Genomic DNA, 24,837 nt, shown 5'->3' with positions numbered 1-24,837 from the left:
ACGCGGGGTGGGGACACAGCACGGGGAGGGCGGGCCACCCCCGGCCGGACTTCCAGGGAGCTGGCCCCCTTGCCAGTGCTGCCACCCTCCTGACAAGTGGCTCCACGTCCCTCTGTGGATCGGGGGCCGTCAGGCGGGCTACACGGATCTCCAGGCCCCTCGGACTCAGGCCCCAGACCTCAGCAAGGGGGCTCTCTCCACGCTGCCACGTGGCCAGCTGGACCTGACGCACACGAGCACACACAGGGGTGGAAGGCGGGGTCTGCTGCCGTGAGGACGGTCTTGTAGGGGACGGCAGGCGGACCCCGGACCCCAGACCACACTTCCTCCAGAGCCGGGGTCAGAGGGGGCATGTGAGCCTACGCCACCTGCGTCACGAGAAGCAGACCCGAATTAGAAAAGCTGTTTATTTTGACTCCAAGTACTGAGCAGATACCTGTGAAACATACAGAGTAGAACTCAGACGCTCCTGCCTCCAGGCCGCCTCTGAGCACCAGTGAGAAAAAGCCACTCCGTCCGCATTCCCAGGACCAAGCGGCCAGGACAGCACGTTCTGCCCCTGGGTCTGAGGGGGCAGGCTGTGCCTGCAGAGTGGGCTGAGGCTCCATGAAGCTGGTGGCCCGTCCCTGCGCCCCGGGCCCTGCTGGGACAGAAGTCAGGGCTCTTGTCCGCACCCGCGGGGGTGGGGGGGGCAGTCCTGAATCTGCTCCAGGCTGTGTGTGTGGCTCTGAGCTGAATGCTCTTCCCAGTGGCCGTGGTCAGTGCACACTGCAAGAGCTGGCATGCTGTGACAAGGGCCCCGAAGGCGAGACGCAGTTTTATGTGTGGGGGATGGGCTGGGGGCCACACCTTCAAGGCCACTCTGCCGCACCCAACAGGACTCGGAATTTAATCAAGATACACTTAAAAAAGGACAGACACAACAAGAAAACAGACCCCACAGCGACACCAGCGGCCGTGAGGACAACGGCCAAAGAGGTAACAGAAAAGAAAGAGACCACCGCGGCCGCTTGAAGTCGGGGCGAGGCCTGCGGAGCTGGGTCTGGGGCACGTGATGGACGGACGGACGGGCAGAGCCCAGTGCCCTCCACAGCGCGAGGGGGCCTCCCCCACGGGTCCTAAGCAGGCTGCAGGACTGGCGGGCCCTGGGACCCTGAAGCCTGCTGGAGACGCCCGGGACCTGTAGTCAGCCTGGCCTGGTCCTCCTCCGACTGCAGAAGCCTGGCTCAGGGTCAGCCCTGAGCGAGCAGGGGTCCCCGCCATGACACCGCCGGCCTGGACTGCCAGTGTGGCCCCGCCTCCACCAGGGCCCTGGGGCCAGGCCGTCACGCTGTCGCCCGGCCCCTCCAGCAGGGTGGGCACAGGGGCGCCCGGTGGCCCTCGACTGAGGACACATCCGCACCCTCCAGTCTTGCTCGGTGGGTGCCCCGCCCAGGACAGGACCGAAGCCCAGGGCCACGCCCCACCGTGTGGCCCCAGAGGCTGGCTCAGTGCTGGGGGCCTCCAGCCGCAGTGGCAGGGCCTCTGGCCCCCGGTCACTGTCACACAGGCTGCCACAACAGCCACTCTGTGCAAAACACTCTGGAACCCCGAGCAGACTCCAGAAGCCTAGGCACTCAGCGTTGTTTGGGTTGAAAATGCTATGATTTGACCTTTCCTACTGAACCACTCCCTGAACACGCCGCGGGCAGGGAGGCAGGGAGCGCGTGCTGCAGGGGCCCCTGGGCCCCTCTGCTCCGGCGGGCACCCCCAGTCTGCACCCTGAGCCCCTGGGCTGACCTGCCGCACCTGTCACGGCTGTTCTGCGGGTGGGCGGCCGCAAGCTGGCCGTGCGACGCCTACAGAAAACTGCGGGAAGAGAGCAAATCCATAGGATCCATGGCTTTCCACACTCGGGGACAGTCCCCAAGACACGTGCTTGTGGCGTGACCCCGCTGCGCGGGACGCTGCGGGCCTGCGCTGAGGCCTCGGTGAGCTCCTGCCTGGCTCCTGACCCGGCTCAACGCAAACAGTCTCAATCAGCAACAGGGGGAAAATGTATTTCCCAAGGAAAAAGGGGGAGAAAGTTCGGAACTCGCAAGCCAGCGCCTCGCGGCCGCCCCCTCAGCCCCCCCGCGTCGGTCTTGGCGTGTCCTCTCTTTGGTTCAGCAGTGCCGCGTGACCCGCCGGCGCGGCACTCCCTGCCCACGAGGGGCCTCGCCTCCGCCAGCAGCTACTTGTGCTCGCGGGCCTCTGCCATGGCGGCCACCTCGATGGTGGCCGAATGCTCCTCGGGTCCCGGGGCGGCCATGGCACTGTCCACGGCCCCCGTGGGCACTGTCACGATGGTGCTGCCCCCGGGCGACACCTGGGCCACGTTCTGCAGGGCGGGGCCCAGGCCGGGCAGGGTGAGCAGCTGCAGCGGGCTCACCACCTTGACCACCGTGCTGCCGTCCTGCATGGCGGCCGTGCTCAGCACCGTGAGGCTGGGCGCGTCCGGGTGGATCTCCACCGTGCCCGGGAAGGCGGTGCCCGGCGACGCCAGCACCGTGTAGCCCCCCAGCAGCGGCGAGGCCGGGGAGCTGGCGGGGGCGGCCTGCGGGGGGCCCTTGCCCAGCACGGGGGAGGGCAGGGCGGACACTACTTTGCCGAGCGGCACGCCGGGCAGCGGGGAGACGGGCACGCCCGGGCTGAGGGCGAGCTGGGCGGGCTGGCCGAGCACCTGCGAGGCGATGGCGGCCGGCCCGGACGTGGCCCTCGCGAGCCGGGGCCGCTTCGCGGGGGGTGGCAGGGACACGGGGGTCAGCGTCATGAGCACGTTGCTGAGGTGCTGGGACTTGTGCTTCAGCTCCTTGGCGCGGCGCCGGTGCTCGTCACACTGCTGCTCCAGCGCTGCGGGGCGGGGCGCAGTGTCAGACCGCGCCCGTGGGCCCCCCGGGCACGCCGTGCTGCGGCCCCGCTGCTGCCCGACACTTGACCGGCCACGCCGGCAGGGAGAGGGGCTGCGCGCCCCGACGTGGTAAAAGTGGGCCACAGCAGCACCTGCCACCCGCCCGCCCTGGGGGGAGACGCCGAGGGGCCACAGGTGGGCTCCGGGCTCGGCCTCCGCTGCTTTCTCACGAGTGACTGCACCGAACCACGGAGAGTCGGGACAGGCAACTGTCAGTGCCGCACGGCGGTCCGAGCATCACTGGCCCTGCGGTCAGCGCTCAGTGCCCGTCCCACCTGGACGCAAGCTCTGCCTCTGCGGGTCTCAGAAAGAGCCGCCCGCGCGGCAGGGACCGGGCCCCGGGCCCCACGCACCTGCCAGGTCACGGGCATACTGCTCCCGCGAGCGGTCCATCTGGCACTTGTGGCTGGCCAGCACCTTCTTCACCAGGTCCAGCATGCCGAAGTTCTGCACGACGTTGTTGAGCAGGATGGCGTCTGAGGGGCAAGACGGCTGTGGTGAGGACGGCCAGGCCGCAGGACGTGCGAGGCCCGCTCCACACCAGCTCAGCCTCGCTGCTGGCGCCCACCCTACAGCCCGGGAGGGCTGCAGGGAGCAGGGCTCGTGGCCCACCCCTGCGGAAGCAGCTGGGCTCAGCCCGGAGCCGCAGGGAGCAGGCTGCACCCTCTGGTCCTGAGGTAGCTAAGCACCCCCGGCCCAGTGACAGCGGAAGAGGCCCCGAGGGCCCCCTCACCTCGGAGCTGCAGGGGCGGGTCCTGGACCCTCTGCTGCAGGCCCCTCATGGTCTCCACCAGCTCCTGGTGGAATTCCTGGATGACCTCGTCCAGCAGGCCAGCATCCTTGAGCCCTCGCCAGAAGGCAAAGGTGTCATCTGCGGGAAGAGGGAGCGGCTCAGGGGGCAGGAAGTGCTGCCCGCCCGCCACGGGCTTCTCACCACGATGGAGCAGAGAACTGCTGGGGGCCAGAGCTCGGGGGCCGGCAGTGCCTCTACCGAACTGAGCCCGAGTCGGCCGGCGGTCGGCCAGGCCAGAGGACGCAGGCTCCGAGCACCTAGGGAGACAGCTCCTGCACTGCCCCTTCTTCCATGAGGACCCGGCCAGGCCCCCACCCAGACGCAGTCCACGGGAAAGGCCGCACCTCCGACAGTCGTGGTCCAGTCGCTGGGGTCCTCGCAGGTCTCGATGGTGATGGTCGCGGAAGACCCGTTCACTGCAACCGAGACAGAGCGGTGAGCGCTGCGGCCGGCTGGCCCCGGCCCTCCCCGGCACCAGCGCAGGCCTCCGCGGCCCCCGCCAGGACCGGCGCCCGAGCTCGCCACGTCCAGTGCTGCCCTAGCCGAGGGGCCGCAGGCGTTAAAACGCGCACAAGGAGCGAAGATAACACGGCCCCCGAGCCCGGCCCCCGGTTCCGACAGCCCTCGGCGCTGCGCTCTGCTCGGCGGCTGGACGGCAGGGCCGCGGGCCGCCACCCCGCCTGTCTGGGCCCGCGGGCAAGGGCCTGGGGTCGCCCTGCTCGCTGGGCCTGTCCCCCGCGTTTCTCCTCCTCCTCAGTCCATCTCGTCGACACCACGGAACGTCTCAGTGTCAGTTTCGAACTGCCTGAGGCGGCAGGACTTTGGAAAGGCACACGCTGCCATTCAGGCTCTGCCTGCCGCACACAATTGTGCATAAAATGGCACGTGGCCCTTTGAGACCGTTTTTGATAGAGACCTGGCTTCACACAGACCTGGCTGAAAAACAAGCCTGGCGCCTGGGTGACGTCTGCATGAGCTTTTGAGCCTTAGAATGAAACTCGCGTTCACCCTCGTGCCCGTCCGATAAAGACGCTGTGCTGGGAATGCTGCCGTTGAAAGTAACTCGGGGCCCGAACAGCTGTTCTCCCCAGTCTGGGCCCACGTGGGACCTCTGGCCACACAGCGGGGCTTCGGCTGAAGAAGTCACAGTAAAGCGACAGGCCCGTCCGCACCACAAAAGGACAACGGAGTCCAAGGGACTAAATCCTAGACCCGACGTGGTCTGCACAGGACACGGCTGACCGGAGCATTCTGCGCCGGGTCCTCCTCGGGAACCATCGCCCCAGGCTGACCTTTGTAAGGCAGAGCAGAGGACCTGGACCCGATCACCTGAGGTGACCCCATCCTCACGAGCGCTCTGGCCCAGCGGGAGTGGGGTGCACGTCGGATGTGCCTGGGGGGTGTTTTGCGGTGACCCAGCCCCTCCCCATACTGCCTGCGCCGTATGAGGAGCCAGAGCAGGGCCCAGCCTGGGACTCCGGGCCACGAAGAGGCCGAAGGGCCCGGGCCCTGCTCGCGTGGGTGACGAAAGCCGACAGGTCCAGCCCTTCCGAGCAGCAGCACCCGTGGGCCCCTGGAGCCTCTCGGAGCCTCTCAGAGCCTCCAAAGCGACCAGCGCTGGTGCCACAGCCCACCCGCCACTCGGACGGTGCAGGGGGCGCCTCCGGGCAGACGACGGGACCTCACTGCTGCCCCCAACCTCCCTCTCCTTCCTTCAAGGACAGACTGAGGTCCCTCGCCTGGCTACCATCTGGTCACCATCAAAGACTGTCCCTGGCCACACGGCAGCACGGCTAGACTGGCCCTGGGCAACGACAGCATAGGGACAATGCCAGTGAAATCACCGGAAATGCAACACCACGAAACCACGAGCAGCCGCTCTGAGTTCTGCATCCCGTGAGCTGCAGTGGCTCCTGGGATGCTCGTCCCGCTACGAGCCGTGCTGCAGGCGTCAGCACGGAAGAGCGTCACGAGCATGCCGTCAGACCCTGATGGCAAGAACACGCAGGCCGAGCGGGCGCTGTGGGAGGTGCAGGCTCCACCGGGGAGCGCCCCAGGGGAGGATGTGTGGGTGGGGATGGGGGGCGGGTCCCTGAGGTCGAAGCTGGCGGGGGTGGGGGGGGGTGGGGGGGGAGGGATGGCATTCGGTTGCAGAATGAGCACTCGGGTCTCCCTGTCTAGGAACGCGGCCACTCGGCCCACCCTCCTTGGAGAAAGGCGAGGTGCTCCAGCACCGAGGGGCCCAGAGCTACAGGGCGCATCGAGCCCCTGTCCGCCTGGCCCAGCCGGGGAGCGCGCTCAGAGCCCGGAGCCCGGTGGGCGTGGCACATACCATCGGCCGTGGCGGGCGTGAGCGGGAGGTACTCGGTGGACGTGGGGCTGCTCAGGGACACGCGGGCTCCTGAGAGATCGATCTTGGTGCTGCGGCAGGTGTTGGAGCAGACCTTGTCGTGCTGGTAGAAGTCCAGCTCCCCGGAGTCCATGATCTTCCTGTGTGGCGAGGACAGGGGCGTCATGTGCACATGGCCACGGCCTCTGCATGCACAACTGGACCCAGAGCCACCCCGCTCGGCCCCAAGGAGGGCGGGAGGGAGGCCTGAGCTGGGGGCGGCTCCCAGGAGGGGTGACGGAGGCCGTGTCCCCAGGAGACTCCAGACAGGCCTCTCCAACGGCCCGGCACAGGCTGTCTTGGCCCCTGTGGGGACCCCTCGGCAGGGGTGCGGCTCTGACCGTGGGACGCGAGCCCACAGCCACCGGTGCAGGGCAGAGCGACGCGGCCCCGCGGGCGGACCCTGCTGACAACGGCGTCAGAGGCAGCACAGACCCAGAGGCAGAGGCGACGAGCCGCCAGGGGCCCTGCGCCACCAACGCCACCGCGAAGGGCGCAGAAGGCTCCCTGCGTCCCCCCTCCCTGGCTGGGCTCTCCCGGGGGGATGTCCCGTCTGTCACCTTCCCACAGCTGCGCCACCTGGACACTTTCTAAACCTGAGGGCCCCGGGCGTGGGCAGGTGTAGGGAGAAGCCGCAGGCGCTGTGGGAGGGGACCGCCGGCCGGCTGCTGGCTGGGGCCTGGCCCTGGGCAGCTGCCTCAGACCCAGGTGCTGGCCCACGAGGGGAGCGAGCGGGGCTGCGGGCGGCTCCAGGCCAGGGTGCCACCGTGGCAGCCACAGGCACCCAAGGGCAGCAGGAGCCGCCGCTCCCCGGAGAAGGCAGGGAGAAGAGCGACCGGCCAGCAGCGGAGCGCCGGACCCTGCTCACGGTCTCTGGAGGACAGCGCAGGGCCGGGGTGAGCATGCAGGGGGCGGGAGTGGCCCAAGGGGGAACCCCCACCAAATCAGGAGGGGTGGGTGGTCACCAGCAAAGCTGGAAGGTCACACGTTTCTCAGCAGGGCATCACACTTCCTGCTTCACAGGTGATGGGAGCCAGAGGCCCTCTGTGCCAGGCCACCCCCGGGATGCCCAAGCAGCGGGCACCGGTCCCCATGCACAGCAGCGAGGGGCCGGCTTCCTGGGATCCTGGATCTGCCGCCTGGGCGGCCGCGGCTCCCACACAGTGCGGTCAGAGTCGGTAGGGAAAGAGGTCTGAGGACAGAGTGGGCCCCTCACCAAGAACCTGGCACTGGCGAGGACCAGCGACGGGCGTGGGCCCTGCACGGCCAAGCCTGACCACAGCCCAGACAGGCCAGGGTCCAGGCCGAGACTGCTGGAAACTCAGCGGAACGCTGAGCCGGAGACGGGACCCTCACCACGAGACCAGCCATGCCAGAGAGGCCAGATCCGGGCAGCTGGCCAGATGGACACGCGCTGCGGGCCAAGAAGAAGCGGGCCCTGACCCGCACGCCCGGGCCTGGGGGCTGTGGCGGGGCGCGGCCCGTGGCGGCCGGGGGTTCCGCAGCGAGGGCGCAGCGCGGCGGCGGGAAGGCGGCGGCGGCGGGGGCCCTGGCCGCCCGTCCGCTGTGCACGTTGCTCCCCTGGTCACCGCCTCCCTGTGAGCGTCGCAGGTGCCTCCGGCTGGGAAGCGGTGGGAATCGCCGCGAGGCGACAGAAGCTCCCACCCCGGGCTGGCGGCGGGCAGTGCGGCCCGGGCTGGCGGCGGCTCGCCCCGGGCGCCAACATGCCGCCTCCCCAAGACCTCCCCGGGCAGCCCTGCCCGCCGCCCACCTGAGCATGATGCCGTTCATGCGGATGGCCCTCTTCCAGTCCTTCAGGGTGGACTTGCCGGCCAGGTGCACGAACTCCTTCGGGCTGATGACGTGCTGGTCGTACTGCAGGAAGCACAGCGGGTGGGGTCAGGACACAGCCCCCCACGGCCTCTGCGCCCACCCGACCTTTGTTGGAGCCCGCCGGGGAGGGGTGCGGGACGGAGCGGGGCGCCCGCATGGGGCCGCGGGCTCGCTCCCAACCCCACACCAAGGGTTCAGCCAGCGGATCCGCTAGAACAGGGAATGGCCTCCTGCACAGGTGTCAGCGGCAGGCGGTCAGCACTGCCCCCGAGGCCGGGGAGGGAGCTGAGCAGGCGGCTGTCCCTCCGGGCACACACCCAGGCCGGGGGAGAGCGAGGGGACCCCACCACTCTGAAGGGTGTGGCGCTCTCTCCCTCAAGTAGAACTCGGCAGATCTCAGGTGTACCTCCCTCCACAGCCTGTCACGTGAAGACAGCACGAGACGCCGCCCAGGGGACCCGCGAGTGCCCCGTTCCCACCCCTAATGCCACCCTTCAGCGCCGGGCGCACTCGGCAAATGTCCTTCCAAGGTCAGGGACCAGTCCTCTGTACCCACAGGGTCTCCATTGCTGGAGCTCAGATGACGTGAGAAAGTGATAAATCCTACTCCATCTCAACAAACAAGCAATTATTGGAACCAAAGAACCAAAACATAACTGCGTTTGCCCAGAAAGTGCTGCTTGAGCCCGGGGTTTGGCAGAGACAGAGGGAAGCGTCCCCTGGGGCCTGCATGGCCACGGGCCCCCACGCCCTGCCGTCGCCGTCAAGTCTAACGGGCACCTCGGGTCTGTGCCCGTCAGCTGGGGGCGGCCGTGGCACACACAGCCTGGGGACTCCTGAAGGTGGCAACACTGCCCCAGCTCCCTGAGCACGTCCCTCCTTCTCCCCGAGCCCTGGGGGGCGAGGGCGTCGCAGCCCGGCAGGCGGAGCCCGGGCCTCTCGGCCGCCCACCAGCAGGAGGTCCCCGGCGGGCCTGGCCCAGCGCCCTCAGACCTGCGCCCCCGGCCCGCCCCCGCCTCGCCCCTGCTTCTTGCCTTCACCGGGTCACTGTCCGCATTCCCCGTTTCCCCCCGCCAGCCAGGAAGCTGCACCTGCCCCCACGGGGGACACCGCGGGGCCCCCCTGGCCACGCGGCCACGCGCTCGACCCGTCCGGACTCTCGCTGGGCCGTCGCGTCCCTGCTTCCTCGACTCTTCACGCTGCCCCCACCTAGACCCCTGCCCAGGTCACCTTCCCTCTGCCTGAAGCGCTGTTCTCACGATGCCCCTCGGCGATGACCTGGGGTGGCAAGCGCGCTGTATCTGAAAATGTCACGTCCCCCCGTGTTCAAAGGGACCTCGCTGCCACAGGGGCTCCCGCACAAGACGCCGGCCTGGGGGCCTCGGGGAACTGCTGCCGGTCCCCGCCCCAGCCGCGGGCCTCGCCCCCACTCTGCACCTCTCCGCTGCCACCTACGGCGCACCCCGCCAGCATTCCAAACCTGCAGGACGGAGCGCTCGACGCCCCCCGCGCCCTCCTCCGCCGCGAGCCCGCAGGTCCCACTCGCTGAGCTGCTGAGGCGAAGTGCGGGCGTCAGGCCCTGGCCCTCCGCACGGCAGGTCCTTGAACGACGTCGTCGGCGTGGGGCTGCCGGGGAGTCGGCTCCCGCCAGGGCCGCCGTCCACGCGGAGCCTGTCGCTCCCGCGTCTGCTGGGTTTCCTCCGCCCATCGCGATGCGCACAGTCAGTGAACCGGCGCGTGGGCGGCCCCGCCGTGGACAGGCGTCCTGTCCAGGATGCGCCCCCCTGCGCCCTGAGCTGCGGGGTGGGCTCTGGCCACACAGGGCCCAGAACCTGGTCGGCAGGTAAGGAAACGGCGATCTGACTCGTTTCCTCAGCGTGTGTCGCGCTCGCCGGGGCCCCAGTCGGCGTCTGCTACGGGAAGCGCCTGGGTCTCAGGAGGCTGCTGCCGTCTGGCGACCAGCAACGCGCCACGGGAGGTGAGCGCCCGGTGATCGCGCCGCGCGCCGTTTCCCTGAGCCGCAGTCCCCAGCACGCTGTCGCCGAGGCCAAGTGCGGACTCACTGCTTCCCGTCTGTCTCCTGAGAACAGGGTCTCGTACGCGCCCACGACGACTCCCGACAACCGGAAAGTATCCACGTGTCACCCGGCCCAGAGGCAACACGCGGCCTCGGTGCCGACGCCTGCGTGCCCTCGTGCGGACGCGGCCCGGGGGGCGCAGACCGGCCCCAGCCCCCGTCGTCCTACGCGCCGCATTTCGGCAGCTAGCGGGTCAATGCTGTGGCAGGCTGCCCCTCAGCGTTTGCTGACTTTTCTCGAGTACGGCGGGGCTCCCCCCATGCGGTCAGGAGACATGCGACGGGCCCACGCGTCGCCGGCCGCCAGCTCCCCGCTGCGCCCCGTGCTCCCCGTGACCGGCAGGGCGCTCGGGGCCCAGGCAGGCGCCGAGCCCATCGCGCGGCGTCTGCGCGCCGGCTTCCTCACGTGGGAGCCGCAGGTGCGAGCGGCATGCGCGTGCCCCGCAGACCCTGACCCCCCGAGAGTCGCAGCCCAGACCGCGCTCGGCGCCGGGCGCCCGGCTGTCCCAGGCGGAGCGGCGGAAGGCCCGCGGCTTCCGGGCGCAGGCCGGGCCCCCAGGACTGGGCCCCCCTTCCCCTGCCATGGAAGCCCTGGCGCGAGGCTCCTGCCGGCGGAACGCACGCTTCGCGGTGCGTCTGCTGTCTGTCTGGTGTCCTCTTCTGGACCATTTCTCTGCCTCGATCTCCCCGCCTGCTAACCCTTCCTCCCCGGTGCCTAACGTGCGTGAAGCCTGTCCGCTAACGGTTCAAGTTCAATCAGTTTTTCATTTGCAGTTTGTTTTTCTAAATCTGCTTATGCTTCACTCACACTTGATCCTCTCTTTTACTTCTCGAAGTGCGTTAAACACAGCCATTTTATGCTCTGCGGCTCCGAGGGCTGCCGCCTGAGGCGCCCGGGGCCTGTCTGCGCTGTCGGTCGGTGCGCGCGCACTCAGGGGCTTCGTGTCCTCGCGTGCTCAAGGGTCTGTTCTGCTGTGAGCTGCTTCCACCTGGGGACTCCGCAGACACTGTCTGAACCTCCAACAAGAGCCTTTCGTCTGCCTGTCACTCTTCAGGGACTTCACCAACCCACCACCTATAGCAGGCTCTCGGCTTAAGGTTCAGGGTGCACAGGCCACACGGGACCCCTCGAGGGGCCCCTGAACTGCGTGCAAAGCCGTAGGCGCGAGTCCCCTCGTCTGGGGGCGGAGCGTGGCTGGGAGCAGCGTGCCTGGTGGTTCGCCCCAGCACCAGGGACAGAGAACGTCGCGAGCAGCAGCGTTACTGGGGACAGTCCCTGCTCCCAACAACGCAGCTCGGGGACAGCTTGGGCTTCACCTCAAGCCCAGCCCACAGGGCAGGGAAAGCCGGCGTTGGGCCGAGGCTGTGCCGGCAAACCCCTCCAGACCACACGCGCACTTGGGCCCTGGGCCTGGTTCCTTCTTCCTTTTCGCCAACTGAAGAAGCATCTGGAAAATGCTTTATGAAATACCTTCGCCGGCATTTGGGGCTGTTTTCGGCACAAGGTGAATCTAACCCACCGCGTTGACCCCCGTGTGTTCCCAAAGCAAACCTCTCACTCCAGTGCCCCGCCCGGCGCTCGCCCAGCCTCGCCCACAGCTTGCGTCAGCGACAGAGGACGCCCCGCAGCCAAGGCCCGGCCTGGCCTTGGAGGCGTGCCCCTCCTCTGCCCTCCCGAGCACACAGCTCCTGCCCCGACCACGGCCTGCACGCCGCGCCCGGCCCTCACCTGAACACACTTCACGTTGATCCCGGGGCACACGAACTTCCTCCAGATCAGGCTGGCTCTGCTGTCCCCGCAGGTGATGGGGTACACGATTTCGGCCTCCAGGTTCTCCTCCTCTTCAGCCATCTTCACTTCTCACAGGCGTATTGACAGGAAAAGGGTGAAACAGAAAATCAGTGACAACCTCTCCAAAGCACTTGCTGCAGGAGCCCGCAGGACCACTGGCCCGGACGCTGGGATTGAGGTCCGCGCAGGACCCAGGCAGGACCACGGCGGGCAGCGAGCGTGCGGTCCGCGGCCAGGGGACCCCCACGACCAGCGTGACAGCGACACTGGCACGACTTAAGGACACAAACTCAAACTTCACTTGGAATAACCGGAGCAGCTCATTCGTCACGTTCTGACGAATTCTGAGGCCTTTAGTGTGAGGTGTCACCGCCACTCACTGACAGTCCTGACAAGTCGGGCTGTAAAACTGGGGCTCCACCCCCCCCCCAACACAGGCAGGGCTGGGCCGCGACGCCTGCCCGGGAGGATCCTGGAGCCCGGACCCCCGCTGGGCCACGGGCATCTGCAGATCAGAAGGCAGCCCCCGTGGGCCCGCCGCGCGTGGAGCCGCCCGCGGGCGCCCTACCTAGCACGGCCTCCTTGAGCTGCGAGGACGCCGTGAAGGCAGCAGCCGCCGCGGCCGCCGCGTTCTCCGTCTCCATGTTGTCCTCGCTCAGGTCGCCCCTGGAAGAGTGAGGGTGGGGGAGGCGCTGAGGGGCGCCGGGGGCGGCAGGCCGGGTGCACTCCGCCGCCAGGGCCGTGCCAGGCGGGGGACCGTGCGGCGGGCCCTGCGGCCGGCGGGCGTCTCTCCGGGAGGCGTGTGAGCCACGGCTGCTCCCGGGTGCGCACGGCGGCACCGGCACGCCACGCCGGCGCGACGCACGTGTGGAGGCGAAACTACCAACACACACAGAACTTCAGGGAAAAGGAAGACAGAATCGGCCCTGGCCTAACCTCGTCTCGTACCAAAACACGTTCCAAATGTAAACGTGAAAGGCGAAAACGCTAAACTGTTAGAAGGAAAAACAAAAACACGAAACTGTTAGAAGGAAAAACAGAACAATTTTTTTCCTTCAAAACATTTTTCTTCCAAGATGATTTTCCCGTCGGGGTGCCCCGGGGCGCCCACCCAGACTACGCCACTGCCGCGCCCCACGCCCCGCGGCTGTGGTCTAGGTACCAACGTGTACTTCTTCGTCCCTTCACCGAAGAGGACAATTTTTAAAATAGTTTCAAAGTGGTGAAAGGTTTTCTTACAAGGTACAAAACCTAGATGTAAAAAGGATGATAAACTTGCCTTAGAAAAAAATAAAAACCTTTGTGCAGAGAAAAAAACCATCACACACAATCCTTTGTAAAGAGACCTGGGTGGGCCGTGAACCACACAGGAAGGCGACGGCTCGCTTCCTGATGTGACACAAAGGGCCCCCCAGGAAGCACGTGACGGCCCAGAGACCCACGGAAACGTGGGCCAGGCAGCGGCCGGCCCACCTCCGCCAGCACCGCCTGCGGACCGGCCGCGCAATGCGGCCAGGGGTCTGTCCGCAGCCTGGCCACACGGCCCTTTGAGCCAGGCCCACACCCCAGGAGCACGTTGTGCGGAACACAACTGCACGCAGCACGTGCAAGGCAGTCTGGAATGTGGGGTGCCCACCACACAAGGCCTGGGTCGGGGTCCCCAGGTGAACTCACCGCCTGACCTGAGAGCCTGACACTGTCAGGAACGGCCCGTAGCGTCCGCCCCCTCCCTCAGGAACTACTCGGGGGTCCCAGGAACCAGCCTGGGGACGAGGACCCCGCCCCGACCAGGAGGAGCAGCCGCGCTCCGCCGTCACCTGGGCCGTCACCTGGGCCGTCACCTGTCCCGGGACACCGAGCAGGAGAGCAGGAGTGGGCGCGGGAGGCGTTTGGGAACCCCGGGAGCACGGGGGTGCGAGCAGGGTAGAGGGCAGCTGCAGGGACAGGAAGCCTCGGATGCTGAGCCAGGGGGCTGGGGGTCAGGCTCTGCTGGGGAGACCGCTGGACGGGGCGGGGGGTGGGGGCGGGGGCTCTGCCGGGGCAGGAGATGGCTGAGGCGGCGGGTGAGAGACTTCCGCGTGGGACCCTTGGCGGCCAAGGACACAGCGGGCTCAGGACAGGCTCGGAGCGGCTGTGGGCTGCAGCTGGGGCCTGACTGGGAGACCCTGAGGCATGGTCCACTTGCGAAAGGCTCAGACCCTGGCGGCAGCAGAGAAAGGCCAGCGGAGCACCCTGAGGCTCCTTCAGACCCTGCCCCCATGGACAGCCACCGTCCCAACTCCCAGCACCACATAGCCCTGTCCGGCCTCGGAACTCCCTGCGGACAGCCCCAGGGGTCTGGCCCTCGCGTGGCAGGTCTGTGAGGCCCGCTCCACGGGGACGCCACCGCTCGGCCCCTCTCAGCAGGCGTCGGTCCCAGTGGGCCGGCCGCGCAGGGAGCTCAGGCCCGGGCCCAGGCGTGGGGTTGCGGTGAGGCCCAGGCTGCACAGGGGACCCAGGAAGGGAGGGTGGCGAGGTGACGAGAGCCTGCCTGAGCCTGCCTGAGCCTGAGGGCCGGCACCCAAGCAGCAGCGGGGACAGCGAGGCTCAGGGGACAGGCTGCCCGGCAACAGCGCGTCAGGAGCACCGGCTATGGGACGCCGGGACCTGCCGGGCCCCTGGGGAGTACCCCGAGGGCTGGCGGGTAAGGGCAGGAGGGGCGGCAAACGCGAAGGCTCGGAGGGAGGGTCAGGGTGGGGGGGCCCACGAGGAAAACAGCGGGCTGTGGGGGCCGCGGGCAGCGCTCGGTGACCCAACAGGGATCTCTGGGCAGCGGGTCTGAGGCTCCCCCGCCCCACAAAGCCACACCTGCACCGTGCCCCCTGGCCATCTGTCCCAACCAGCCTCCTGCCCCGGGTGGAGGGCAGGACGCTGCCCTGGCACAGCACCCCCTCCACGTCCCCAAGGCCCTTCTCTCCTCCAAGCAGCTCGGAAATGGGCACTGGCCGGAAATGCCAGGGGCGGACGCGAGGGCACACGCCGGCCCCTTCCCGAGGGCACACGCCGGTGGGACTGCTGGGCACCCACGAAACGCCACTTCCTCCCCGCCAGCCGCCGGCGTGCCCGGTGCCCTGGCAGCATGCTGGGCGCAGGTAGCCCAGGGGCTTCCAGACCAGGGCCGCCCCAGCCCTCCGGCCAGAGTCGGTGCCCACAGTCTTTTCTTAAACGTGCAGCGAGGGGAGCGCTCCGCCCCCAGCAGGCAGAGGCGCAGGTCGAACTGCCCACAGGGGACAAGGAACCCGCGCCGGGAGCCCGCTGCACGTCTCCTTTCCCGCGGACCCGGTCTGTGACCGCGGCGCGTGGCCAGGCCCCCCGCGCCGGCCTTGCTGCCCCACACCTGCTGGGCCCGCCCACGAGCCCGAGGCGGGCCAAGTGCATGCCACTCAGGGCTCTGAGTTCAGGGTGGTTGAGGAGGTGCCACTGCCACAGAAGCTCCGGAAGCAAGCGTGCCACCGCAGCGTCCCGGGGGAGGCCAGGCGCCGGTCAGCGGGGCGGCTGGGGCAGGGGCAGCTGTCACGGGCAGGAAGAGGGACCCTGGCTGTGCGGGGAGGAACCACCAGCCAGAATGTAAGCCAGGGCCACAGAGAAGGGGAAGCCCCAGGAACCCAGAGCTTCCTCAGGACCCGGGCAGAAAGCAGAAGGCGTCCCCCGGCTTGGCCGCGGCCGGCGCTGACGGGCGGGAAGAGGGAGACTGCCACCCCGCGGTGTGCAGAGCTGCGGGGAGCATGGGGGTCGAACTGTTCGGTGCCTAGTCCCTCCGGGCGAAAGATTTTCAAAGTAAGAAACGGCCTCAGGACAAAATCCAAATCAAGATCCTCAGGTTCCAGGCCGGCCTGGCCAACGCACCGAGCCCCCAGGGCGCAGGCCTGCAGCAGCCTGTGCCCGGAGCAGAAGGGGGCCCCCCAGAGCGCTGTGATGACGAAGGTGCAGGTCGCCGACCAGGGCCTCTCATCGGAGTGACCGGAGGGGGCTGTGGCCCGGGCCCCACGCGCCTTCGAGCTTCCTGCGTCTGGCCGTGTCTGCCGCGCTCTCGGGGAAGAAGCGCTCACGGCACGTGCAGACGGAACGACCGGAAGGGTGTCCGCCCGGGAACCAGCCGTCGCGGTTTCCGTGCAGTAGGGCTACCGCCTGCTTTTAGTTTTTCTCCTCGGTGTTTCCTAATTTTCCACCATTTATATCTGTAATAACAAATCCTCATTTTTAACTTTAAAAAACCTACCTTAAACTTTCCAGTAAATGGAAAATTAAGTGTGGGATGATATGACAACCAACCCAACGGATCCCCCGAGCCCCCAAACCTGGAGACTTGGGGGCACCAGGTGCCTCCGGAACAGGTGTGAGAGGGGGCAAAAGACTTGGCTGAAAGCTGGGAGTGAGCAGCGACCCCCAGATGCCCCGCCCCGCTCATGCAGTCCCTGTGCCCAGCCCCGCCCCGCGAAGACCCCGAGAGGAAAAGCTGCCCGGCCCACAGGACCCCGAGCTCAGCTGCAGCCGGCAGTGTCCTCACGGAGAGGAGCACAGACAGCCCAAGCCTGCTGGACGAGACCCGTCCTGCCCCAGCCCAGCTCCCAGGACACCGACAGCGGGAGTCTGCCCCCCGGGAAAGGCCGGGAGCCAGGCCGTGGGCGGGTCGTTGCCCCGCCAGCACGCCGAAGCCTGGCGCCGCGGTGCTCCTGCACCTGCAGACGGGGCCGGAGCACAGCAGGGCGGCCCGAGGTCGTGAGGGCAGGCCCGCTCTGGCGAGACTGGCCTTGAAAGACGAGGATGAGCACTCACTCTCCCCGTCAGGCGAGGGCCCGGCGGGGTGGTGGCCCCTGCCAGCCCCGAAGTGCTCACCAGGACCTAGCCGGGCAGACCCTGGCCCTGACTCCAGCGAGAACTCTGAGGAATCGAGTACGTCCGGTAAGAGCCGCCCGCCTGTGGCACGCCACGGCAGCCCACGTCAACAAGACAGGTGTCTTCCGGGGTCTGGCCGGCCCAGACAGACGCCCCGTGAAACTGACCGGGCTGAGTCGGTCACCCTGCAGCGACCCCTGCCCTGCTGGCCAGGCCAGCGGGGCCAGAGTGCCTCACGGCGGCGGCTACAGAGGGCCCCTCACAGCGCCCAGGGCACCAGGCGGGCGTACTCCATGCATGGCAGTCCGACCCCAACCCACAGGCGTCAGAGGGCACTGCAGAGCATGTGGGTGGGGGACGCTGGTGTCACTGTCTGGAACCCTGGCCACAGAGCCACACATACGTGGCTCAGAGGAGAACTGAGCTAGGCAAATCCAATTAGAAGGTGCTGCATGTCCCCGGCTCGGTCACGTGCCGTCAGTGAAGCAGGTGACGAAACCAGAAACTGAACAAAGAGCTCACATCCTGCACGCGGCCTGCAAGTGGGCGGGGAGAGTACAGCCCAGAACGGAGCGCGGCACGGTGGTGAGGACCAGGCCCAGGCCGGGCACGCCACACAGCAGCTGCCAGCAGGCTGTGCACAGCACCGAGAGCCCCGGGTCCTGCGGGCCAGGCCCTGGTCGAGCAGCTTCCTCCAAAAGTCCCATCGAGACAGGGAAAAGGCCGCAGCCCAGCTCCGCAGCAGTGACAAGCTGAGGTCATTCTGAACGGGCCACCCAGAAGACTGAGCAAAGACACCCGGCAGGCAGGCCTGCCCCAGCCAGCCCCCGGGCAGTCCTTCCTGAGAGGACAGAGGTGGCGGGCGGTGCTCGGTCGGGGCCACTCTGCCGCCACACGCAGGCCCACCTATGGAGAGGGCAAGAGGGAGCTGGCAGCGAGCTCAGCGGCAGCTCCCAGTGGAGCGTCTACTTGGCCGTCCACTGCGCGATGGGGAAGAGAGAGGTCCCCACGAGCCGTGTCACATCACTGGCTCTCCGACTCCATGTGAAAACACGGTCCCAACCGTCTGTGCCTACACCTGACCAGAAGGGAAATGCCAGGTGCTTTCAGCAGGGGACCGCGCGGCCGCGGGACAGGGGCAGACGAGCCTCTGCCGCGGCGCCCCGTTCCGCCCGCTCCCCGGAGTCCGCGTGGAGAAGGGCCACCGGGACGCGCGCGACGCCCGCCAGGCCCGCCCCCGGGGCAGCGCGCGCCCTCACCCGCGAGCGGCCAGGCTGGTGGCCACCAGCACCGTCTTCACCTCCTCCACGCCGCTGCCGTCCGCCGCCGTGTCGGGCGTCGTCACCACCACCACCTCCTCCATGTGCACGCTCACGTCTGGGGTCGCCATGGTGCCGCTGAAGAGGGCGCCCAGGACCGAGTCACTCCACGAGGGTCCCGAGTCCTGGCGGGTGCGACAAGGCAGAGCGCAGGGTTAAAGCAGGTGCTCGCGTCTGCGCGGCAGAGCTCGCGGCGTGCATCTTTAAGCAGCGCCCAAGACCCGTCTTTCGGTCCTAGCACACAAAGCGACAGCAGAAGGGCTGTGCCCAGGCGGCTGCCCCGGCGAGGACGCGGTGAGCACCTGCCCACCTTCCCGCTGCGAGAGCTGAGGTCCCTGGGGAGCCAGGCGCCTGAGACCTCAGTGGCCATGGCAGGGGCATGGAAGGAGGCTGGAGTCCCAGCAGACCCCCTGCAGCTGGGTTTCCCTTGTCGCTTGTCCCTCTGTGTCCCCTGGCCAGAACTCAGACGCAGCCGCATCCCAGAGCTGTGCACAGGAAGCACTTGTAAACACATCCTGCCCCTGGTCTGGGGAGACGGGGGGAAACCCATACGGCCACTCCGGGAAAAGCATCTGGACGTTTCTCAGAAAGTTATACACTTACCGTGGGCCCCAACCATCCCACTCCTAAGTATTTGCCCATGAGGAACGGAAACACGTGTACTCAAAACGCCCGCACACACGTTTAAATAACGGCTTTATTCCCGATTGTCAGGAACTGGGAACAACGCAAATGACATTCGGTGGATAAACAGACAAACTATGGTCCATCCATAGGACAGAGTATGACCCAGAGATAAAACAATGCCTGGGCGAACGTCCAGGGAACCGTGCCGAGTGCGTCCGCTCATACAAGGTGTCGCAAAGGACAAACCACAGCGATGGACAAAAGTCAGCGGCTGCCGGGCGGGAGGAGGATGTGCCTGAGGAAGGCGCCGGGGGCCAGCGGGGCGGCCCGTTCCGTGTGCCGACTGCAGGGGCAGTCACGCAAATTTACACGCCTTAAAACTCAAACAACTGTACACCCCAAAAAACACGAGTTTATTTTACCTTTTGCGAATCTTTTTAAAAAATTAAATTGGCACCAAAAACAAAAAACAAAAAACGCCACTGCACCCTCATATAAGGGGTGGGTTAGTGTTCCGAAGGGGGCTCCAAGACTGCTTGCCAGGGTATGGGGACAGTCCCTTCACAAGCAGTGCTGGGAAATGGGTGTCCACGTGCAAAACGATACAGCTGGCCTCTTACCCCGCACCACATACAAACATCAACAGAAAATGATCAAAGACCTCGACGTGAGAGCTAGTACTGTAAAACTCTCAGAAGCGGGGAAAATCTTCATGACCTTGGACTTGGCAAAGATTTCTTCGCTGTTCCACAAAAAACAGAGGCAACAAAAGAAAAAATAGATGAATGAGACTCCATTAAAATTAAAGACTACTGGGCATCAAAGGGCACTCTTGAGGGAGTGAAAAGGCAGCCTTCATGACGGAAGAAAATATTCGCGAAGTGTCTACCTGGTAAGGCATAAACATCCAGAATATAAAAAGAACTCTTATAACTCAACAACAAAAAAGACCCATTTAAAACATGCGCAAAGGACATAGAACAGACAGTTCTCCAAAGACGACATACGAATAGCCAGTAAGCCCACGAAAAGATACTCATCACTGATCATTAGAGAAATGCAAATTAAAACCATGAGATACCACTTCACATCCATGAGCGTTAAAAAAATAAAAGATAATGAAAACAGTAAGCGCTGTCCAGACGTGGAGGAACCGGGATGCTGTGCGCTGCTGGCGGACAAGTAAAATGGGGCGGCACAGGGGGAAGGGGCGGGGGCCCCCCAGGAGGCCAACAGACTCCCCGCAGGACCCGGCGACCCACTCCTCGGTGCACATGGCCACGAGGCGCGAGAGCAGGACCGGCACAGATCCGCACAGCCACGCAGACGAGAGCAAGCGCGGGCCACGGTGCGTCTCCACCACGAAGGGGGGGCGTCCAGCCTTCGAAAGGAAGGGAATGCCAACCCGTGCCACAGCGCGGACGGACCTGGAGCCCGTCGCACGACACGAATAAGGCAGACGTGGAGGGACAGATACTGTGTGGTCCCACGCACGCGAATACCGGGAACAGGAACAGCCCGATTCTGCAGACAGAAAGGAGAACAGAGGCGCCCAGGGCCGTGGAGGGAGCGGCGAGGGCCCGTTTGACGGGGACGAGGGTCAGTCCAGGAGATGAGAAGGCTCAGAAGGCTGCACAGCATCGTGAGTGTGCCGAGCGGCACTGAGCCACACACCTCGAGATAGTTAAAATGGTCGGCTTTATGCTATGTATGTTTTGCCACAATTAAAAAAAAACTTTTTTAATGCTACTAGCAGAGAATCACTAATTAGGACTAAATATAAACTAGAAAGTGGAGAAGATAAAAACTAACAAAGAAACATCGACAGAACTTCGTTTTTATCGTACTCATCAGTGTGCAAATGACATCGGCTGCCCAGCACGGCAGCAAAGAGTGAGCCGTCCAAGGCCAGGCGGGGTCCACCCTGCCGGGCACAGGCGGCACCCCCCAGGGGAGGGAGCCCAGACCGACTCGGCTGGGGCGGAAGCTGTGCGGGCACCCACCCCCCACCCCCGCTCCCAGCATCGGTGCAGTAGCCAGCCTTCCCAGCCAGACTAACCAGCCCCGATGCAGGGAACGACTACAAAGCCCAGCCTCCGGGGCCGCGTGTCCCCCAGCTCGCACTCCGCACTCCAGCCCCCTCGCACAGCACCGGAACTCCACAGCAACCGCTACTGGAGGGAGACGAGGCCAAGGACCCCGTGCGTGGCCAAGACTCGGCAGAACCTGTGGGCCTGCTCCTTCCTAGCTCGAAATGGGTCCCCAGACAAACCCTTGAGAAAGGGCCACAGGCAAGACAAATGGGAGACGAGAAAGGGCCATGACGTCCCTGGCCACCCATCGAAAATGACAGCACTCTTATCATTTAGCCTTGACCCAGAAATGCAAAGGACCAAGAGATGCAGGAGTCCAAGCAAGGATGTACGCGCTGTCCAGGGAACGGCAAGGAGGACAAGAGGCCGGCACCCCCGGTCTCCCTGCGCGGGCGACGAGGGCCAGGGACAGCCGGGTCACAACGCTCGACCAGGACACGCGCACCACCCTCGGCACAGGGCACTCGGGCTAGGTGCCGCACACCTGACGCGAGGGGCTGGACGCTAGGGACAAGAACAGTGTCCCTTCCTCTAGCAGGACATGGGAAACAAGCGACGGGAGGAAACGCAGTGGAACGGGCAGGGCGAACACCAGATTTGAGAACCTCAGTGCTGTGGGCATAAAAGGAAACTTCTAGGACGTGGTTCCATAGCGGAGCAGTGAGCACGTCCGCTGTACATGCAGGTGGTCCTGGGCTCGCGCCCCAGTGGAGCCACGGTCCATGGTCTCTGGCCACGCCACCCTGAACAAGCCCGCTAGCAGGGCCGGGCCTGGTTAGTCCCTGGATGCGACACCACCTAGCAAGACCAGGTGCTGCAGATGTAAATAATGATAATAAATAAACAAGCCTCAGAACATCCTCGGAGGAGCTATTTACGCTCACTCCAGCTGAGACGTGGCAGCCACCTGATAGGACACCTGCGCGGGGTGGGGCCGCCACCTGTGCCAGCGTCTCCAGGGTCTCCAAGGCTGTCTTCAGGTGCTTTTTAGCCATAAAGCTGCAACAATGAATTTACCGACATTGACATATTGCATAGTTCTAAAACATAAGTTTTGTGTTCTAGATTAAGGCTTTGAACCAAAGAGCTGTAAGCGAACACCAACAGTTCACTCTAAAACCACGCTGCAAACAGTTCTGACGCATGGTGCTGAGCTTGAGGGGCCAGCCGCCTCGCTGAGGTACCTGCACTTTCGGGGGGGTCTGCAGGGGCCACGAAAGTCCCACTTCAACCTAGAGCTGCAGAAAGGCAGGGAGTCACCCTGAAGGCCCTGTTCTCACCAAAATCTGTGTCCTTCCCCTCCAATGGCAATGTGCCATGTTTCCAAAACGACTCATACAAAAGTTATTTCACAGAAAATGCAGTGAGGTTTAGATGCATCATCTTCATGATGGAGCCAAGACCCAAGCCCAGGTCTCATCCCAAAGCCTGAGTTCCTTACCAGTGCAAGTCGAACCCCATTAATTTAGAGGTTAGTAAGATATGAGGAAATATTTTTTAAAAAGCATTCTTGGGCATAAACATACAAAAATATGAAAAACGTTGAGTATGGGGTCAGTTGTTTCAATTCAGAACCAGCTTTCCACATCTTCTGCAAGATCACAAATATTTTCCTTTTGTGGACAAAAACAGAGTTGTGCAGAAAGTGATCGCATAGAGGTCTGATCGCCAATCCCCGCCTGGGCAGGTCGTGGTGGGGGGTCAGGCCCAGGCCTGCCACTTCTTCAGCTAAAGGCTTCCCTCGCCTTCAGCGAGCCTGTCCACTGCTGCTGTGCACCGAGGTTAGCGCCCCTTTGAAAGGCCCCCTCCACATGCCTCCTCCTAAAGTGGGACCACCCGGGAGACCCCTCCTCCAGTGTGAGAGCCACAGTCCTAAGGGTCCTGCCACCCCTTCCCCGCCCTGCTCTCTCCCACCTCCGTGACGTTCCTTATGTCACCTCCTTAATTCCAAATGCAAAAAGCAGCTGCAAAACTGTCATTTCTGGGAAGCATTTTTCTCCATTTTCTGGAAATCTTGTCTTCGGGTGTATCCTCTGCTTGGCTCAAATTATTATCAAAATCTTCTACAGGTTTGGCCGCTCTTACGTCAGCACTGTAATAACAAGACCACTAGAAACAGCGGAGATCGCACCTCAGTGGCCCACACCATTTCTTTGAGCCTTACAGGGTTTCACTATTTTTAATGAGTTGCCAAGTTTTTCAAAGTTTACAAGGTTCACATTAAAAAATGTTCAGATTTCCAGCTTCTCTTGAAAAATGTAAGAAGAGGTAAGTCCTGGAGGTGGCCCCCCTAGTCCTGCCTTTCCCCAAGAATTTGTGTCCCCGCCTAAGGGGGGCCAGAGGTGCGCCAGCTCTCCACCCAGCCAGGCTGCACCCGGCACCTTCGAGTGCAGCCCCCCCCCCACACACACACACAGGACTCTGGCTCTGAAGATACCTGAGCAGCCTGCCCTTCCAGCTCAGGTGTGAAACGGTTTATTGTTTTAAGGCTTAAGCTTGACAAGTTTTATGTGTTCTGAATTCAGACACACTTACATGTTTGCCCACATACATACAAATTCCTCCCTGCCCAGTGTCTTCCCACAATTTTGAAGATATATTCTGTGAAAAAATAATTTCTGAACCAGCACTCTACATATCTTGTTATATTCGGCGTTTACTTAATCCGTTTTGATTTTACTGGTAGTAAGACTGTGTTCTGTACTGTTGGTAGGAATGTCAGTCGCTGCAGCTTCTACGCAAAACAGCATGGAGGGTCCTCAAAAGACCACAGATAAAACTGCCGTGTGCCCCTGCAATCCACTTCTGGGCGTTTATTTACCCAAAGAAAATGAAATGAGGATCTCTGAGACAGCCGTACCCCATGTTCACTGCAGCATTACTCACGGAAGCTGGCAATACGGAAGCCGTGTAAAACAACGGCTGAGTGGATAAAAACACGGCGTATACGTATAATGGGAGCTGAAAAAGGAAAATTTGCCATTCGTGACCATGTGGATGAACCTGAAGACACTACGCCACGTGAAATGAGGCGGACACAGGACAAATGTGTGATTCCACTCATATGAGGAATCTCAGAGAAACAGTGGCATGGGGCTGGGGTGGCACCAGCCGAACCGCGGTGTGGTCAGCGGTGTGGTCAGCGGTGTGGTCAGCGGTGTGGTCAGGAGGGTGGCGTGCGGGGTGAGTCTGGCCTCGAGGCCTGCACCGCAGCGCCGGGACACTCCGAAGCTCGCCGAGAGGGCGGCTCTTACTGGTGTTTTCATCACAAAGTAATAACAGAGTGAGAGAAAACTTTTGGAGGTGACAAACGCGATAACGGCCTACGCTGTAATGGCTTCCCGTGCACACTTCTCTCCAAATTCAACATGTATATATCAATTAAGTGCAGCTTTTTATGTGCAAAAAAAAAAAGACATGTTATTGAAACTCATAGATGGGGTGTTAGCAAAGAAAGAGGAATTTGGAGGATCGATGGAAAGGCCAACCCACTAAATATATCATAAAGTTAACCGAGCACGTGACAGGCCATGCCTAGCGAGGGCCCACATGGATACAACTCCTACCAAAGGGTCCATACCGCCCGGGGCCCACTAATGGGGCCGAATTCACACGGCTCCCACGGGGACCTGCGTCCACACGCCAGTCCGGAGCCGTCCCCCCCCGCCCGAGCCCACCCGGGGCCCGCGTCCACGCCCGGGCCGGGGCCCGCACCGGGTACCCACGTCCACGCCCGGGCCGGGGCCCGCACCCAGTCCGCCGCCCGCACCCGGAGGCCACCCGCAGCGCCCGCCCGCCGCCTTCCGGCAAGATGGAGGCGGGCACCGCGGCCGACGCCGCCTGACGCGGGCCCGTGACGCCCGTGACGCCCGCCGCGCGCCGCCGCCCCTCCCCCGCTCCCCTCCCCCCGCCGTAACGTCCTGACGCTCCGCAGGGACCCCTGACTGGACGGCGGCGCGCGGCGGAACAGGAGGCCTCGCCGCGGGGGGCCGCGGGCGCTTACCTGGGCCGCGGCCGGGCCTGCGCGGGCGCCGGCGGGTGGGCGGGCGGCGGCGAGGGGCGACGGGGACGGCGGCGGCGGCCGCGGGCTCCACTCCTTGTTGGGGATTC

General features: G+C 64.6%; 1 protein-coding gene across 1 annotated transcript; it reads right to left on the bottom strand.

Annotated features, from left to right (window-relative positions):
* Positions 1–393: 393 nt before the first annotated feature.
* On the bottom strand, positions 394–24,832 carry GMEB2 (glucocorticoid modulatory element binding protein 2). The gene is made up of 10 exons (XM_016146212.2): positions 24,731–24,832; positions 17,948–18,132; positions 12,382–12,479; positions 11,751–11,878; positions 7,883–7,986; positions 6,055–6,212; positions 4,067–4,138; positions 3,663–3,800; positions 3,283–3,405; positions 394–2,871 (listed from the first exon to the last, which is right to left on the bottom strand). Exons 2-10 carry the CDS (start codon positions 18,076–18,078, stop codon positions 2,213–2,215), a joined length of 1,611 nt encoding a protein of 536 aa, XP_016001698.2. The 5' UTR covers positions 18,079–18,132; positions 24,731–24,832; the 3' UTR covers positions 394–2,212.
* Positions 24,833–24,837: the final 5 nt, after the last annotated feature.

Source organism: Rousettus aegyptiacus, unplaced genomic scaffold (assembly GCF_014176215.1).
Source record: "Rousettus aegyptiacus isolate mRouAeg1 unplaced genomic scaffold, mRouAeg1.p scaffold_m13_p_12, whole genome shotgun sequence".
Classification (NCBI taxonomy): domain Eukaryota; kingdom Metazoa; phylum Chordata; class Mammalia; order Chiroptera; family Pteropodidae; genus Rousettus; species Rousettus aegyptiacus.
The sequence above is the reverse complement of the archived record's forward strand: the minus strand, read 5'-3'. Positions and strand labels throughout refer to the sequence as shown.